Below are 20,024 nucleotides of genomic sequence, written 5' to 3'. Positions count from 1 at the left end.
CCGGTATCGATCCCGTCTGTCCTGTCCTATCCGGTATCGATACTGTCTGTCCAGTCCTGTCCTGTATCTTGCTGTTGTATCCAGTATCAATACCATCTGCCCTGTCCGGTATCCTGCTCGTATACCCAGTATCAGGTATCGATCCTGTCTCTCCTGTCCTGTCCGGTCTCTCCTCGTGTATCCTGTATCTGGTATCGATCCCGTCTCTCCTGACCGGTTTCGTTCTCTTCTGCCCAGCGATCGCCGAATCGCTGGTGTTTGTGTTCCCGGCCAGGACTGCTCCTCTTCCCGTGAAATAGTTTGTTTGAAAACGTTACGCGTCTGGGTCCGCCGTCTGTTCGGGTTCTGACAATAAGCAGGAAACATCGGAACTTATTTTTCTTTCTGTGCGGCACTGTACCACATAATAACTATCCATTGTCACAAAACGACTTGATTTAATTTATTTAACGTGATAGTTTCATTTCTGTTGTTACCTTGCTTTAACTATTGTGATATAAGCTTTGAAGCTTCAAACAATCAATTCCACACCATTAAACAAACGTAACTATCCGTTTAACAACAGACATGCTCATCACGAGTTCTCGTCTATATTTAGGTTTCCTTAAAATAAAAACCTGTTGTGCTTCTAAGAACACGAGGATGACAAGAGAGTGGCCACTATGAATCTACTGTAAACTTAGCTCATGAAATGTATTCTCGACTTCATGATGAAATTAAAGACTAATGCTTAGCTTGATGCATGGGACGGACACCAAAAAATCTGCCTTGGCTAAGGAAATGGTTCTTGTGTTAAGTAGTTCTAATACAACTATTTTTAGTGCAATGTAAATCATTTATAATTTGGCAAAGGATGAATCCCTGCCATTTCTTGTCTCCTGACATTAAATTCTGATATGTCATTATGTTACCGTACATCAGGAGAATGTGGCAACTGAAATATGGCAACTCGTAAAGTGAAGCTGTCCCTCTATAAAGGCTTTAAATCAGCGTGCTGGCTTAATCATCAGTTAACATATAAATACCAACTAAGGCTGACTGCGTTTGATGGACACATTTGACATTTGCGAATGGCACCGCTTTTTAAGACTGGCTTTTAAAGTATAAATATTAATTTTGAATAGAACAATCACTCTCATGGAGATGACTAGCGCTTTTTAATGTCAATTGGCTCATTGTTTTGGATTCGATATGGAAAATGTTTGTTGATTTGTTTTGGTTTATGACTTTATTATACTTTAAAAACTGTCAGGACCAGAACGGAAACAGGACTCAATAGTGTTAATTTTCTCACAAGTTTTATTGGAGGAAAGAGAAAGAGCTGCGCCCACGATCCGGTGTTCGCGAGAAGCAAGTCGCTCTTGTACTCGGATGGTGCTCCGAACGCGGAAGTGGGTCTTCCGTAGCGAGCGATGGCGGTATCAGGGACAGAAAAAACGGGTCAGTAGCCGGGACTGGGAGAGCAAGGCGTGGTCGGGGTCGGAAGCGAGTCGTGATCCAGAATGGGAGAGCAGACATGGTCAGGATCAAAACGGGTCGAAGCTGGAGACAGACGGGAGCAAAAAACGGGACAGGTGGGAGTCAGGGTCGAAAAAGGCTTGCCTAGTGTTCACTGAGGTTCGCAGACGGACTGACAAAAGGGGACAGACAGGACTGGGTTCAAATACTGACAAGGGGCCAAATGAGCAAGCACAGCTGAGTCACATCAGTAATCGTGACAAAAAAAGTTGGTCAAAAAGTGCCCAATCCGATACTTGAGTTGATTTGACCCGAAGTCCTTGTTGGAATAACCCCCACAAAATTGGTTGTTTTGCGCTCATTCACACCGAGGGACAATTTGAACCGGACAATTAACCTGACATGTGTGTTTTTGGAATGTTGGCTGATTTGACAGGTGTAATATTTATGTGATAGTTCCTGTGGTTTTGCTCATTAGTCAAATCAAAGTTGCTGTTGTTGTATTTTTTTATGAATAAAGTTTGTTATGGAAGTAGGAGGCACTGAGTAATACACAATGTTACTTTGAAGATTTTACTAGCAAGATAGTACTGCTTAAAAGTGAAAAGTCATACGAATTGTCAATTTGTAGTACAGCAGTCTGACTGGAATACTTGATTTTGGTGAATCACCGCCATCTACAGTGCCTGAATTAGCATTACACATTCAGTCGTAAGATATTTTATTCAATCATGGTGCAGCAATTATAAAACAAACAAAAAAGCTCTTAAAACTATCATTATGATTAGTGCGTTTACGTTATTATTTCTTATAATTTCCAGAATGCAACATAGCGTTTACTGTTTCGTTCCGCATGCTTGTTTGTTTCTTCCGTACGGTTTAAAGGTGAACGCCAGCTTCTTGGTTGTTGACATAGCAACAGACAATAGACAACGGTGGGAGATTCAGCCACCCTGCTACTAAATAATATTGAGTATACTTATTTATTTATTTTTTCGGTTTTTTTTCCTCAATGTCCTGCCTCTGTTTTAACAGATCTCTTAGTTTGAAAGGATCGTTCTGGGAGGGAATCGGCGAACATGGGCGAATGAGCAATTGATCAAGATCTTTAACTAAATATGTCTTGCGTGGACTCACCGGACGTTCCTGACGAGGAGGAGACTTTCTACATGCAGTGCAGAGCTGCCTTTCTAAGTGTCTTTAAGTCGAGTCTGACAAACATCTCCTCCAAACAAGAGCTATGTCGAGGTATGTATTTCCTAACTGGATATAACGACCCGTTTTCACTGGCGTAGCAAATCCCTGTACATCAAGATCAAATCTATGCAACAATGCCTAAAGTCCCAGTGTGTAATATTTGACCACTAGATAGCACTGTTTATTGTCTAATGTGAACAACAACCATGGCCACAGCAAGCAACAAAATAAAAAACATGGTGGCGACCTAAGTAGAGAGTCCACTCTGTAAAAAAAAACAATTTTCTTGAATAGTGATTAAAAAAACATAAGAATGTATGGTATTTCATGTATTTTTGCCTAATATTCAAATCAATGTTTTTTTTTACTTATTAACAGTTTTTATAGACTTAGGAGCCACCATGTATTACACACTGTCCCTTTAAAGCTTTGAAACATGAATTGACCCATCTCACAATGGCAGCAGGAAAATGCAGTTCATGGTCAAAAGCCATTCAAATGTTTTTAAGAAAATGTTTTTGCAGTACATACATTTTTATTGCTATTACAGGTTCTCTTTTGGGGTCATAGCAATTATCTGTTCAAAACAGCGTTTATTAACATTTTAAAGTTTTCAAATTTTCTCTAAATGCTCAAAAATATTGGAATTATACTGTAATAATTTATTGATAATAATTTAATTTAATGGTTAACTTCTGAGGTCATGAGATCGAACTTCCTGTGTGGAGTTTGCATGTTCTCCCCGTGCATGCATGCGTTTCCTCTGGGCACTCCGGTTTCCTCCCACTTTCCAAAAACCTGTATGTCAGGTTGAATTGGCCAGTCCAAATTGGCCCTAGGTGTAAATGAGTGAGAGAGTTGTCTGTCTCTGTGTACCCTGCGACTGGCTGGCAACCAGTTCGGGGTGTCCCCTGCCCACTGCCCGTAGACAGCTGAGATGGGCTCCAGCACCCCCGTGACCCTACTGAGGATAAGCAGTGCTAATAATGGATGGATGAATGGAATTTAATTTAGATATAAATGCATCTTTTGAAAATAATTAAAAATGTCACACATTTGAGAACCACTCCAGCATCGCTTTATGCGTCGAGTACTGTACATCCATAAATGCAGGTGACCCAGTTGGACTAAAAAGCTTCGTAATTCTTGTGGTAAAAACAAAATAATATATATATTTCTTTCCCTATTAGTTCTCCAGTTGGCTGGTAGAAATCCCTCGCAAGCCACTCTTGATAAGTACTGGAATCCAGGAACGACGCACCTAAACTTTGATGATTTTTGTGAGATATTGAAAAGGGAGTCGAAATCTCAGAATGATGATCTCATGGAAATTTTCAAAAAGCTGGACACAAATGAAGAGGGTTACATATCATACAGCAAAGTGCAAAAGCTCCTTGAAAATGTGAGTTTATCTATATATTTTCGATTATACCTGCTCACATTGTATGTCACCTTTTACTTTCTATAACAAAATTATTTGAATATAGCATTCAAACTAAGTGATTGAAGCAAGAAATATGTTTTAAATGATTGCATTTCAACAGTTAAATATTCAAAACTTACAGGGAGGAGATAAAATGACACCAGAGGAGCTGAAAGCCATTTTTTCGCTTAAAGGTGTCAACAAGGATGACAAATTTAACTATGCAGAGGTAAGTGTGCATATGTGTTTATCTTTTCATTCTACCTGACATTTGTGTGCAAAGCTGTTAAATTGTATACAATTGGAAATATGTCAAGAAAGTCATCAGCAACATACTTATATTGAAATCTGTCACGAGACCGGACCAGATCGGAAGCAGGAAGGGTGAACTCATTCGCGTTAACGATCAGTTACTTTTATTAAGGAAATAAAAGTCGTCCAACACTCAGGGACAAAAACAAAAACAGGCTTACAGGCAAACAGGAACTCAGACTAGGAATACTCACAAAACAGGCTTTTACTCACAACGGGCAAGTACAGGTTTCCTCAAGTCAAACAGAACAGAATAATGCAAAGTAATGCAATGAACCTGCAACCGGCAATCCCCAAAACCCGCCTTTAAGTAGCACACCCGCAAATCAGAAAATCTGCTACAGCCGGTGCCAAGGGGGCGGGGTCAGCCGGTCGTCATGGCGACCATGCTGGACATGACAGAAATAATCCAACCTTGTTTTGAATCAAGTGTTCTGCTGAGGTGTCTGGGTACTTTTGCCATTTCTTTTGCATTATTTGGGCATTCCTTTTTGACTGTAGATATACCTCCTCACCCTTTCCCCTGCATCAATAGAAATTACTTCCATTTCAAATATAGCGCTTACTGTTTGATAAGTTTATAGTTTAAGGATTCACTTATAATTTCCCCTTTTTATTCATCAAAAAATAAATCAACCATGGTATTATAAGCGTTACCGGCTGCTACTAAGATTGAACACCCAACTACGGCAACATTATGCAGACTAAGTCTGCTTTATTTAAGAGTCCCTGGCCTTATACTGTCTTGGCCGCCTACCCACCCAGGGGTCAACACAGCCTCACCAGTGGCAATATGTGACCAAATGGGTGCTGAAAGATCAGAGGGAGCCAAACAGGGGCAGGTCATAGGAATCTAGCTTGTCAGCTATGTCTTCTAATATGTAAAAGCCCTAATCTGAAAATCCCCCAGTTTAAATGGCCTTAAGGTCAAGTCAATTCATGTTTATTTGTTCATTTGTTTTCCTCTTTAGGGTCACTAAAGTTTATAAATCCCCCTGTTGAGTGGGCCTAAAATGTCAGCTCATTCCACCTTGTTTGTGTATGGAAAAACCCTATACAGTACTGTAAATAGTGCATAATAGTCAACTCTATGAGGTATAATTGTTCAAACAACAAACCGGAATCTATGCACGTTCAATATTCAAAACAGAATGAAAGTGTGATTGTTATTTCAAGGTCATTACATTCACTAATACCATTGCTGCCAGTTTTGTAGACAGCTCACGTCCACTGCTGAGAAATGCCAGACTGCTTCTTTGGTGAAGCTCCAATCTGATTCCAAACTAAAGAGGCAAAACTTTGGCAGCCAAAGCCCCCCAAAACCCTCTTTGACATCATCACCTCCATCTCAGCCTCCAGAACCAACTTTATCAGATCCAGAGATCACTCGAAAAGGTAGTAGAACATCTCAATCTGCTTGCACCAAAAGCTCCAAATGTGATGTCTGTTTTTAACTTCTTTTATATTTTAGAATCACACTTTTTCACACCAATTGCCTCTACACACACGCCACTGCTTTATTGTGATGAATTTAAGAGATTACTCATCGATCAATTTCCCACCCTCTTGTGACAAAGCGCCTCATTAGAAGTGTTCATTCACTAGGATAGCCACATAATTAAGCTTGTAGGGAAGCACTTTGATTTGGCTCATTATTTCTGCCATTGGTGGATTGACAAACACTCAGTTACACGTGATAAAACCGCAGACATGGTGCATGCCCTAGTAAAAAATACTCATTATGGGATAGTCTTGTCACCATTAACCAAAGAGGTGAAGCCATCAGTATTGTGCAGAGAGTGGCAGAAACTAGGACCCTTGAAGAAAATCCTACTGTGTTGATAGATGGGATTGATTTAAGTGGTCAGTCCATGTTCATGTTATTGATTCAGAGGATCCTGGATCATCCCACTACTACTCTTTGGGGAGAGGATGAGGGATTTGAAGGTGGTTAAGGGGGAGGGCCTGGATCAACCGCTCCTGCAAAAACAAATGAGTTCCCACACAGTGCTCAGGATTATCACATTATTGTGCCTCTCCCACATATTGATTTATCCCTGTTACATTTTAATAAGTGGCTTCCACAAAATGCTTGCCGGTTGCATATGTTGAATGTGTTGTTCTTTCAGCTTAAAAACAGTTTTGGTTGCTCATTCGGTGCTACATTTGTCATTGTGTATTTAGGCTTTTATCTTTACAATACGGAAAAATACACACAATTTTTATTATGTAGTGAAGTAAAATACCGTCTTGTGTAAAAAAAAGAAAACCTTAAAATAAGGAATTCATTTAATACAATTCCGAAAATATAATCATAAAATGCAAGACAATGGTAGAAGATGTTTTGTTCCTAAAATCCAACCTTTGCCATCATGTTTCTTTGGCCTTAGTTCTAAAAGGAAAAAAAGTACTTTGCTATTTGTTTGTATTAGTTTGTTTAACTTTTCCTAAAAGAGTCCGGTGATCGTTTATTTAAGAGGTTGTGTCTTTTTGTTTTCAGACAGCCGACAATCTTCCCGTCCTTCATCTGCACTCAGTAGACGGTCTTCTCATACAAATTCGGCTGCTGCAACATCCAACATCAGCAAGGTCAGTAAAAGGCCAGTTTCTGTTTACAAGTGTCTACATCATCTGAAAATAATGTTTGATAATCCTTGACTACCAGGATAATAGGATTAACACCAATATAATCTAAATCAATCTATTATATGTATCTAAATTTAATTTATCACTGCTTTATAATGTGTGTGGGGGGAGTGCGTGCGTGTGTGTGTTTGTGTGTGTTTTATTTGACTCATTGGCTAAACCGATTTTTGTGAAAATGTACACAGTTCTGCTTTAAGCCTCCACGAGTGTTTTCAGATAGGTTATGTGTCATGGTTCCCCCAATCAATACCAACACAATTGATAAACATCTGCTTTCGTCAGGTGTTTATTGCCCTCTGGTTGCCAAATTGGGTACTGCAGCTCCCGACCATCGACAACTCCAAGCAGCCGAATCCAATCTTCTATTTTGCTTGTCCCCATTAAAACCAGAACATTATGTTTGGAATGCACAATATTCATGCTTTTCTTCTGATGTCCCAATATTCAGAAGAACACAACCTTTGTAGAGTTCTGACTTACATCAGTTTTTTTTCAATTGCATTTTGTTTTTTTTTCTCTAAATAAGGCACGGTACTAATTATACACAGTGCCTAATGAAAGTATTCTGCCGCCTTGAACTTTTTACCTTTCTATGTTTTTGTTTTAATCCTAGAATGTAGCAAAAGGTTGAAAAGTTCCAGGGAGCCGAATGCCACGCAAGGCACGGTGTGCATTTCCCTAACCAGTAGTATAACTTGTTTGGTAGGTTAGTTGGTTGGATCCCTTAACCACAAGGGTCGTAGGCATAGCATCTCCTGTGGTGTGTCATGGGCAAGTACAGCCTAGTGGCGCCTATTCCTCTCCAGGCCTACATATGTTTCAAAATGTCAGTTAATTTTACCTTATTGGATTAAATCAATCTACCGACTGTTTAATATTGAAATGTGTCACTGCACATAGTCACAATCGTTTGATTTTGATCATTTCAGTCATTTATTTTTCCTTCACTTCGTTGTGATTAATGCATTGGCGGTTAGAAATGTATTTGATTGCAGTTATGATTATTGATTTGTTTCAGCAATCAAATGACTTCTCAATATTTCCATTCATTCAGTTGTTATACAGTCTCTACATTGTTACAAATTATATTTTAGTTTGCTGTCAGGAGAAAGCCTTGAATCTTATCAACCCCTACTAGACCCAGTCCGGACCAAAGACTGGTCTTTGGTAGAGTTTTACTACTAATGTTACTCGTCATAGCCCACCCGTTTGGTATATATGTTAATGTCAGCCATTTGACTGCGCATTTTGTGAAACCTGACAGCCTTGTTTTACTCACATGCCCTGCATATATTCTGTTTGTCGATAGTGTTATTTTAATCATAACCAAAATTGGAACTGCTCAACTCTAGTCTTCGTCCTTTCCGTTTCATCTCACAACCGGATGTTAAATGAACACACGGAGGAAGAAAAACCACCGCTTCCCCTTCACAACTTATTTTAATTACCATTTGATTGTCCCTCAGTGGCATCACACTTGCATGAAGGGAACTTTCTCCCTGGAAGAGAATGGAAGTATCAGCTCACTGCAATACCAGATGCACCTGCGCCAGTCTTCAAATGTTCACCTCAGTATACAACCTTTGAGTCTCAACCAAAGAGATGGTAAGATTGTGCTTTTCTTAGTCATGCCTTGCTATCTAAATTTGCCTAATACGGGGCAGTCTTCATTTCCATTCATGTAAATTATGCTTTTTTAAAACATCACCTAGAGACCTTTACCAAAGAAAGTTACAGAGCGCAATGGAGCGTGGCATTTTTGCACTACTATTGAATCCATTAAATATATTGTCTTTTGCTTTGTTATTAAGACAAGCCTTCCCCCTGGATGAATGTGGACACGGCTCTTTTTGTGATGTTAGCTGGCGATACAGAAGAGGAATCCACACTCATGTGTTTCACTTCTACAAAGGACAAAGAAGTATGTTTGCATAAATCCAGTGCTACTTTAATTTTACTTCAATTCAAAAGCATTTTGTCACATCTGAGATTTTTTTATTTCCAAAACAAACATGATGGATCATGTTCGGGTTCACCACTTGCACATGTAACGACCCTCAATCATGCGCGAAACAAGGGTTCACAGTCACTCGGTTTATTATCTGCATTCAGTAAACAAAACAATACAAAGAAGTCAGGGCGTCTGTGCACGACTGCATACATCTAAAACATTAACAAAAATACAAAAACGGGACTCAACATGCCGCACATCGTGGCGTGGTTGCATTGAAACACGTTGCATCACAGTAATCTTTGTTTCAAGCTGCATTACTTTACTTTTAATTAGTGCTTTTTTATGCATCATTTAGCACAATTTATATACATTTATATACAAAAATAGTTCGTGAAAGCAGCTCCTATATTTAGCAAAATATGAACTTTTACTGATACTGGGCACAGCTTACCTTCAGCATGAGGTGATATATCTGAAGGTACGGCAAGCGCAGAAGCTCATAAAGTGCCAAACAAAAAAGACAGTCGCACGCGCCCATGGCTTAACAAATGAATGCGGAACCAGAGTTTTAACAGTAATGCAACAAAAAAACAATCAAATTTCAACTCTGTTACACATAGTCTCCGTTTCTTTGGGTGAGGTTCTGATCCTTTTTCAGATTTTAAACTACGAAGGACTGATCCCTCCATTTGTAGAAATAAAGGTAATAATGAAAAAAAATACCTACCACGCTATATGAATAAATGAACACATAATAACATTGTGCCTAAATTTATGGCATAAAGGCAAATTATGCATTTATTTATGCATTATTTCATGTATTTGAATGTTTATTTTGTCGTTCATTTTCTTCCAACCAAATGTTATTTAAATGAGGGGGCGGATCAGTGTAGTAGCCGAATCATTTATCAATGATCAACCGATAGGTGAAAAGCTCAGAAAGTTTGACCCGCCCCCTCATTTATATAAAATTTTGTTTTGACAAAGTGCACAACATAATACACGTTGAAATACAAGACAAAATAAATCACATAACAGATACCAAAATGAATAAATATGCGATTATATTGCATCACAGCGGCGCAGTGGTTAGCGCGTGTGCGGCACAGTTCACTTATTTTTATTAAGAGGTTTTAGAGGTAGGGCAGTACGGCGGCCGAGTGGTTAGCGCGTGTGCGGCACAGTTGTGAGGTCATGAAATCGAACCTCCTGTGTGGAGTTTGCATGTTCTCCCTATGCCTGCGTGGGTTTCCTTCAGGTACTCCGGTTTCCCACATGTTCACATTCCAAAAACATACATGTTGGGTTTATGTGCCCGTTCGAATTGTCTGTCTCTGTGTATCCTGAGACTGGCTGGTAACCAGTCCAGGGTGTCCTCTGCCCACTGCCCGAAGATAGTTGGGATGGGCTCCAGCACCCCCGTGACCCTACTCAGGATAAGCGGTGCAGATAATGGATGGATGGATTGATTGCATTTATATCAGACATTTAGGTATTATGTGATTTATTTATTTATGTGGCACATATTTGTAGGTATTAACTAAATGTTCATTTATTTCTACATATGGCAGGATCGGTTGTCCATGTTACCTGTATACAAAGAGAAAGTGACTGTCAACTTGATATTCTAAACCCACAATCTACAAACTTCCAATTCCATCTTCTCCATCTTCGAAAGTGTCTATAGTCAACGCTTAATCAATCATTTTGTGATTTATATCTGTGGTTTTCAAAAAACTCAACCTCGTTATTGTAACCCACCATATAATTTATTTTTAATTTCAACAAACCTAAACCCAGGAAATCCAATAAAGAAAACTAAATAATGATAATATAATACAGACGTTCTGCTTTAATTTTTTGGGATATATTATTTATATTGTTTGTACTTGCTTTATTCCTTGTTTGAAGTTTGCCGATTTAAAGTGTGGACCCTGCACGCCAGTTTTGAGTCCCTTCTGCACTCGTGTAATCTGCCATCTGCTAAAAACGTGATTCCAATTGTGTAGTTGTACCTTCTGGTGGCTTGCTCATTGTAAAGGTTGTATATTTTAGTGGCTACAACTCGCATAAGTTTAATTAAAAAATGTTTTTTAGATGGTATCCTATCATTGAAATCAACTTTTCTCCCACTTCAGCCAAAAGCAGCAGTTCTAACTAATAGACTTCAATACTTGGTGCCACTAAACCAATAGTAGTTCATGCTGATGATGTGTCATGATTAAAATAATTTATTGACAACGTAAACTAAAATCACAATACCAATGTAATATGTCCTTCAAAGTCTGATTCATCATCAGAAAACCAAAGAATTGTTTCCCTCGTCGGGTTTTTTGATGTCGATTTTGTGTTTTCTCCATTCTCAAGCTCTGGCACCGGGACCTAAATAGGGTGGTAATGGGATAAAACCTAATGCCTTTTCATTTGTCATTGAAGTTACCTATTGTCTACTAATTAGGATTCAGTATTATCACTGATCAAGCTTTGCACAAAGATGATAATATACTACCGTAAAAACCCAAACTTTGAGGGTTTTTTTATACAGTATACTAACATGAAGTCATATCTTGACGTCAATTGGGTATACATCCCATTTTGATGCTTTTCCTTCTTCATTGGCACAGTCAGATGGCCCATCCCCCGACTCAATTAACCAATTATGTATTGTCTTATGGTAATGGCAATTCATTCATAAACTCAGTGGATTGTTCAATTTTTCAGTATCTTAAGAAAAAGAATACATAGACACTATAAGAAAGGTCCGAATTTGCGTACAAACGGCGATGATTTTTGTAAAAATGTCATCTTTTTCAATCTTTATAAATCCTTTTATTGTGTGATTTATAAGAAAATGTGGCATCCGTTTTGCTAAGTGAAGAAAAAATGTTCTACAGAAGTACATTTGGAAAGGTGAACTGAAAGCCGGAACATACTACCTGCTGCCTTTCACCAGTGGTTGCAGGTTGAAGAAAAAGACCAGAAAAAATATTGCAAATCAATCCAAAGAACTGGTCTACAAAACAGACACTGGACAAGTTGACCTCACCAGAGATTTCCGGTGAGTGTTTTTTTTTGTTTGTCAACACATTTTCCATCATCAAACTTTTTTGGGCATTATTGTTTGAACAATAATATTGTTATTTTTTTGTTTTTGTTTTTTGATAATAACGATTGATTTTAGTGTTTGAGTACATCTTCATTTTATGCTCCCCGCGATATTTTTTCTGTAAATCGGGTGTCAAACTCATAGCCCGCGGGCCACATCCAGCCCGGCATATTATGCATATAATTTCGCAGATAACTCTCACACTAATGCAGCCCTTCAGCTGCCTTGCCGCCGCAAGACGTCCAGAATTGTTTCCGCATCAATCGAGTTATCTAATCAGTAGCCTGACGAGCTAAGCCACTTTTAAAACTATGTACCGACAAACACGTCAGCCAGTTGAACGACAAGACCGACAAGTGCATTAATAGTGAGTCTTTATTGTCAGGAAGCGGAGATGTTACAGTGGCTTGCGAAACTATTGTGACCTTTTGCCACATTTCAGACTTCAAACATCAAGATATAAAACAGTAATTTCTTGTGAAGCATCAGCAATAAGTGGGACACAATCATGAAGTGGAACACACTTTATTGCAGGGGTGGCGAACAAGTTTGACACAAAGAGCCGACATTTTTAACTGAGAGAGTCAAAGAGACACACCACGCACTGACCTGCCATGACAGACAGACGAAGACAAACACACACAATTAAAAACATTATGTCCCAGAAGACACACTCCTCTCCTTACAATACAACAAGTATTGTTCTTGTGTTCATTTCAAGGAAAGTATCCACCCTCAATACACAAAACAAAAAAAACAACTTAACATGAAACAAAGAGTCACAGTATATATGATGTGGCAAAGAGCCGCATTCTTATTGGCCAAGAGCCGCATGCGGCTCTAGAGCCACGTGTTCGCCACCCCTGCTTTATTGGATATTTTAGACTTTTTTTTAACAAATAAAAAAATGAAAAAGTGGGTGTGCAAAATTATTCAGCACCTATACTTTTAGTGCAGCAAACTCTGTCCAGAGGTTCAGTGAAGATCTCTGAATGATTTAATGTTGATCTAAATGAGCCGAATGCCACGTCTAAATGATGATGATAAATGTGTACACCTGTGTGTAATCAGGTCTCTGTATAAATGCACCTGCACGGTTATAGTCTCAGAGGTCTGTTTGAAGCGCAGAGAGCATCATAAGGAACGAGGAACACACCAGGCAGGTCCGAGATACTGTTGTGGAGAAGTTTAAAGCTGGATTTGGATACAGAAAGATTTCCCAAGCTTTAAACATCCCAGGGAGCACTTTGCAAGCAATAATATCGAGTGGACGAGTATCAGACCACTGCAAATCTACCAAGATCGGGCCGTCCCCCTAAACTTTAGGCTCATACAAGGAGAAAACTGATCAGAGATGCAGCCAAGAGGCCCATGATCACTCTGGATGAACTGCAGAGGTCTACAGCTGAGGTTGGAGAATCTGTCCATAGGACAACAATCAGTCGTATACTGCACAAATCTGGCTTCTATGGAAAAGTGGCAAGAAGGAAGCCATTTCTTCACGATATCCATAAAAAGTGTTGTTTTACGTTTGCCACAAGCCACCTGGGAGACACACCAAACATGTGGTAGAAGGTGCTCTGGTCAGATGAGGCCAAAATGGAACTTTTTGGCAACAATGCAAGACGTTATGTTTGGCGTAGGAGCAGCACAGCTCATCACCCTCAACACACCATCCCCACAGTTAAACATGGTGGTGGCAGCATCATGATTTGGGCCTCCTTTTCTTCAGCAAGGACAGGGAAGATGGTTCAAATTGATGGGAAGATGGATGGAGCCATATACAGAACCATTCTGGGAGAAAACCTGATGGAGTCCGCAAAAGACCTGAGACTGGGACGGAGATTTGTCTTACAACAAGACAATGATCCAAAACATAAAGCAAAAGCTACAATAAAATGGTTCACCAAAAAACATATCAAGGTGTTAGAATGGCCAAGTCAAAGTCTAGACCTCAATCCAATTGAGAATCTGTTGAAAGAACTGAAAACTGCTGTTCACAAACGCTTTCCATCCAACCTCACTGAGGTCGAGCTGTTTTGCAAGGGGGAATGGGCAAAAATATCAGTTTCACTATGTGCAAAACTGATAGAGACATACCCCAAGCGACTTGCAGCTGTAATTGCACCAAAAGGTGGCGCTACAAAGTATTAACTCAATGGGGCTGAAAAGATTTTGCACACCCACTTTTTCGTTTTTTATTTGTTAAAAAAGTTTAAGATATCCAAAAGGTCACAAAGTACAGGGGGGGCAAATAGTTTTGCAAGCCACTGTACACCCAGGGATGAAATTTTATCTATCACAATGTAATGGAAGGCTAAACAGAGAAAAGCAGGGTTATGTTTCTATAAAAAGCACAAATTTAATTTATATTTCCTTTTTTTTTTCATATTTTGAAGTAGGCTAGTTATGACAGGATATATTTCTTATGGAGAGCATCATATTTTAATTTATTTAATGTTTAAGTTTGGTTATCCGGAAATAATATTTCTGTATTTTTTAAAAAACGGCAGGTTTTAGTTTATTCAATAAATATTGATGCTGTTCGGCCCACGACTAAAGTGTGATTTGAGTTGTGGCCCTACCTGTATGTGCAATTGAGTTCGACACCCCTGCTGTAAATGATGTGACGTCTGCATCAGTAATGCAACAACGCCGTTATGTGCCACAGGGAGGCACTATCGGATATTTTCGACATGTTAGACCTGGATGGGAATGGTTTGCTCAGTCTGGATGAATACAATTTCTTGGAGTTGAGGATCAGCGGAGAGGAGTGCAAGATGGCAACGTGGTCATTCTGCAATGGTACATCTACTTCATTCCTAATGTTCCACTCTGCAGTGTGTTAATAGGGGTCAAATTAAAAAATCAAGAGTACAGGACACAGGTTAAAACATCACAGCATATATGATAATCATATTACGAACTGTGATTTCAAACACAATCTCTAAGTGTTCATGTTAACATATTTGCGTCCACAGACAATTTTGAGATGAGAAACAATCAGCTTACAAAACAGGGATTCATGGATCTGAATCTGATGGTGACAACTGAAAAAGATGGAGACAGTGAAGACTTGTGGACCCTCGTCGAAGCCATGGGTTATAACCGTATGCTGGAGCTTGTTGAGGTCGTCACTCATTTTGAAGAACAACAAAAGGAGAGTGGCCTCTCTACATACGGGATAAGACCGATTGCAGATGGAGTTTAAATCTAGAATTAGTCATATCTTGCCCATAAGAAATAACTGAAAACCAATGAATCCTCTCCCGGACTCCACAAATGCATACAAGTTGATATAAAATGCTATCAAACACATCTTCCCGAACACATTTACGTTCTAATTGAACATAAAAATTCAGTAATAAGATAAATAACATGATATTATCAAAATAGTGTGAGTTTATTATGAGCTCTAATCATGAAGGAAGTCGGTGGTTACTTAAGGAAATTTTTGCGCGATGGTGGTGGAGGAGTGAGGGAGCACGATAGACTGTTGCTGATAAGCACTGACTCACTAGATGACTTACACGAACACTACGCTCATCTTTGTCTTTTAATTCCTGCTTCATTAGAATTGACATTATGCTCTTTTTTCTGAACAAGTACCTCTCTTATCAGAACTCATGATTAGGGTCACAAAAAATCCACTAAAAAGGAGATGCTGGCACCTTTGCCAGCTCCTTTGGCGCCAACTGCCTCGGACTCTGATTGGTTCCCTGCAACTATTTAAACCCTTGTCTATCTGTTACCTGTTGTCAGTCCGTCTGGGAACCTCAGTTTACTCTAGGCAAGCTTTTCGACCCTGAGTCACTCCTGTTTGGCTCCCGTCTGTTTCCCGGCTTGGACCCGTTTTTTGATCTTGACCAAGTTTTTTGCTCTCCTGTCCCGGCTACTGACCTGGTTTTCCGCTCCCGTCACCGCCATCGCTCTCCATGAAAGTGCCACTTCTGCATTCAGAGCGACCTGCTCACTGTGACCAGCGATCAGAGGATCGTGTGTGCAATCCTTTCCTTTCTTTCCAAAAAAACTGAGAGAAACGTACGCAAGTGGGTCCTGTCTCTTTTCTTGTCTTGACAGATGCAATGCCATAAAAATACAAAAAGAAAGTCCATGGGATCAGGTCTGTATAGTAGGAGACGCACATGCTAACTGGGACGAGCTGATGCTGGCGGTGAACGGTCTCGAGTATTTTGCCGTCTAGTGGTAGCGTCTGGAAATTCCCTTAATTTTCTCTCATGCCGGGCAAGATTTTTGCTTGAAAGACATCTCGTATCTCGAATATCTCGTAACTAGAGTAGCTTGTATGCCGAGGGGCCACTGTAAATGAATAAGATTTGCAAAGTTTTTCTATTTCTTGATATCAACTCCTACGTCATCAGGCTTGCCCGTTCCAGATAGACATCCGTTGTGAGAGCACACAGCCATCAGTTCAACATCTCAGACTGGACTCTGGGACCAAAATTCTGAACCAGGCTGTACAGAAGTCAATCAGTTTACAGGGAACTGCTGTACCACTGAAAGGACAGGAAAATGTTGTCATTTATACCTACAGAGGAGATCACAGGATATCATCCCTCATAGTCAACAAGGTAGGTGACATTCGGTGTATTTGCCTAAGGTTTTCACGTACGGTATTTTCTGGACAATGAGTCGCAGTTTTTTTTCATAGTTTGCGACTTATACTCCAGCGAGAATTATATGTGAAATTGTAAACTCATTACCATAACATTGCGTTTCATATTTTTATTTCTGTATAGAATTTAACATGTTATTTTCAAACTAAACCGCAAGAGAGTGCTCTAGGCCTGTGTTGATTATGGAACTGGAAAAAGGAAGCGGCTTATCGTCCAGACTCCCGAGTTGGAGGAGTTCTTTACCGGTAGAAGTGAGTAAGAGGATGAATATTTTATTGGATTTAGTGATTTGGAGCGAAGTTAGTAGTTTGGTAAGCATGTTTGTTATGTTGGAGTTATCTGAATCACTCTTAATATGTTATGTCCTTCGTGACTATTCAAGCCTGTCTAAGATATAGACGTACATGTAACATTAGTATACAGTGTTCCCTGTTTTATTTGTGTTTTGAATTGCTTTTCAAGATCACATGTATGTTTTTGTTGCTGTTTTTTTTTAAATAAATTTACCCCAAAGAGGGGACTTATTCTCGAGGGGCGACTTATATATGTTTTTTCCTTATTAATTTTGCATTTTTGGGCATTCCAGAAAATATAGTCCGTAAAATACTGTATATCCTACTTTTTTTATTGTAAAGTAGTGAGAGGACATCTGGGTTGCAAGGCGCTATGGGTATAACGAACACCTGAGTTAAGCAGGTTGAGGTTTCTTAATCCATCTATCCATCCATTATCTGCACCCCTTATCCTCAGTAGGGTCGCGGGGGTGCTGGAGCCCATCCCAGCTATCTTCGGGCAGTGGGCAGGGGACACCCTGAACTGGTTGCCAGCCAGTCGCAGGGCAAGGTTTCTTATTACAATGAAATAAATAAAACAGAATATTTTGGATTTACAGAACAAGGCTGTAATGGTTTCACAACTGTGCCTTCCTCAAAAAGTAGATAAAAATAAAACACTTAAAGTAAAAGTTAAAGCGGCTGTGAGTATCATTTGACTACCAGATGTCGCTGTATTCTGTCGTGCAACCGAAAATTTGCTAAAAATAAGAATACATGGAGATTTATAGTCATCATAAAGCGCCGTTTTTAATCTATTTTTTTGCCCAGTCTTTTGTTAGGTTTTTGTTTTTTTTGGTTACCCATAGCAGCAAGATTGAGGACAATAACATCTCCCACTAAGTGAGGTAATACACGTTGTCCCTTTAAGTGCAGCCCTAACGGATTATGGATTAATTTATTCCTGATAGATTTCTTGTTTTATTAATTCGTATATTTTTCTTTACTTTTTAGATATTATTTTTTGGAGTGAATTTTAAAACACGATACTGTAATTGAGAAGAGTGGAATGTTTTTAGCAACTTTTTTTGTTCAAAACCCGATTTGGCCCAACTTCACCCCGAATTTATTTGGGTTTAAGAACCCTGACAAAGAACAATGTATAGTATGTAAGTAATTAGCTACATTCATTACCACCAACTAAATTATTACCGTTATTAAAATATTAATGTGATAATTAAAAAAGAAAATGATCTGATTGAAAAAGTCATACATTTATGATTATATACAAAGAGACATATTTCGGCAGCCATGCACTACTTTGTGAATTTTACTACATCCATCCATCCATTATCTTCACATCTTATCCTCAGTAAGGTTGCGGGGGTACTGGAGCCCATCCCAGCTATCTTCAGGCAGTGGGCAGGGGATACCCTGAACTGATTTCCAGCCAGTCGCAGGGCACACAGGGACAGACAACTCACTCACTCATTCACACCTAGGGACAATTTAGACCGGCTAATTACCCTGACATGCATGTTTTTGGGAACGTGGGAGGAAACTGGAGTGCCCGGAGGAATCCCATGCAGACGCGGGTAGAAAATGCAAACTCCACACAGGGAGGCTGCCCTACCTGGACTTAAACCCTGAACCTCTGCATCGTCGCGCTGCATGCTAAGCACCTGGCCGTCGTGCCGCCCTAGCGTTTTTTACTATGATGTGGATTTTGCTTGAAAAATATTTGACAAATATTCATCCAACTTCTCAGAATATAATAAAAATTAATTTTAACGAATTTTCTTCATGTCTCCCACGGTAAAAGAACAATTCTCTTCTTATGTTATTGAAATCATCCTTTTTTTTAACCTACATATGTTGGTAAAAACATTCAGGTCAGCTCACTTATTTTTATTAAGAGGTTTTAGAGGTAGGGTAGTACGGCGGCCGAGTGGTTAGCGCGTGTGTGGCACAGTTCTAAAGTCATGAGATTGAACTTTCCTGTGTGGAGTTTGCATGTTCTCCCCGTGCTAGCGTGGGTTTCCTCCGGGCACTCCGGTTTCCACCCACATTCCAAAAACATGCATGTCAGGTTAATTGGCCGGTCCAAATTGTCCCTAGGTGTAAATTAGCGAGTGAGTCGTCTGTCTCTCTGTGCCCTGCGACTGGCTGGCAACCAGTTCAGGGTGTCCCATGCCCACTGCCTGAGGATGGCTGGTATGGTCTCCAGCACCCCCGCGACCCTACTAAGGATAAGCCGTGCAGATAATGGATGGATGGGTTTTAGAGGTGGATGGTTCCTGCCTCACTCCTTTATTTTGTTTTTCATTTGGAAAATGACAATCAATACTTGTGCATATTTTCTAGTGCAATGTAGACTATACTTTTAATATCCATTTCTAAGGTTTGCAAGATAATGTTCATAATTGAGCATGATTTTCATTGATCAGAAGTTAGTTATTTTTTACAATCTGTTTTGGCATTATTAATAGAAGGGAGACGTCCATAATTGAACACGTTTTTTCTCCCTCAGTCTAACCAGAAAGTGACTGTTCGTGTCAACAACAAACACAACAGTAACTGCTGCAGCAGTAGAGGCCTGAATGTGTTTGCTGTAGAGGTACCAGCTAGAACAAAAATGGTAAGACATTTTTAATACATTTGATAACTCTTCACAATTTTGAAACAACTTATGTTGAGAGGGGTTTTCATTCGACAATGTCTCATATGCGTTGTTTTCTAGGTGTGCCAACATGTACTGCCGATTAGTGATGAACGAGACTGGACCTACAGCTGTGTGGAGACTTTACTACCCTCTAAATAGAACTGCACGTGGTCTTAATGGAATCAAAATGATGGCATCAATATGATTAGGCTTTAATAAATATGCAAAAATGAATCTTGCATTTGTTACCTTGGTGGTGGCTTGTTGTGTCTTGTGATTTAGTCTACTTGTGTTGATTCATCTAAAGCAGGGGTGGAACAAACTTTTTCAGGAGTGGGCTGCATTAGCAGTGTGTGA

The 20,024-nt window shown here is 39.5% G+C and overlaps 1 protein-coding gene across 1 annotated transcript; it reads left to right on the top strand.

Annotated features, from left to right (window-relative positions):
- The first annotated feature begins 2,343 nt into the window (after positions 1-2,343).
- efcab7 (EF-hand calcium binding domain 7) lies at positions 2,344-19,901 on the top strand. The gene is made up of 14 exons (XM_088349424.1): positions 2,344-2,393; positions 2,494-2,706; positions 3,846-4,057; positions 4,221-4,307; positions 5,599-5,785; positions 6,891-6,979; positions 8,503-8,641; positions 8,848-8,957; positions 11,885-12,048; positions 14,768-14,901; positions 15,078-15,226; positions 16,479-16,688; positions 19,536-19,643; positions 19,746-19,901. Exons 2-14 carry the CDS (start codon positions 2,577-2,579, stop codon positions 19,824-19,826), a joined length of 1,800 nt encoding a protein of 599 aa, XP_088205550.1. The 5' UTR covers positions 2,344-2,393; positions 2,494-2,576; the 3' UTR covers positions 19,827-19,901.
- Positions 19,902-20,024: the final 123 nt, after the last annotated feature.

Source organism: Urocampus carinirostris, chromosome 12, assembly GCF_059441175.1.
Source record: "Urocampus carinirostris isolate Australia breed hairy pipefish chromosome 12, RoL_Ucar_1.0, whole genome shotgun sequence".
NCBI classification, from domain to species: Eukaryota; Metazoa; Chordata; class Actinopteri; order Syngnathiformes; family Syngnathidae; genus Urocampus; species Urocampus carinirostris.
The sequence above is the reverse complement of the archived record's forward strand: the minus strand, read 5'-3'. Positions and strand labels throughout refer to the sequence as shown.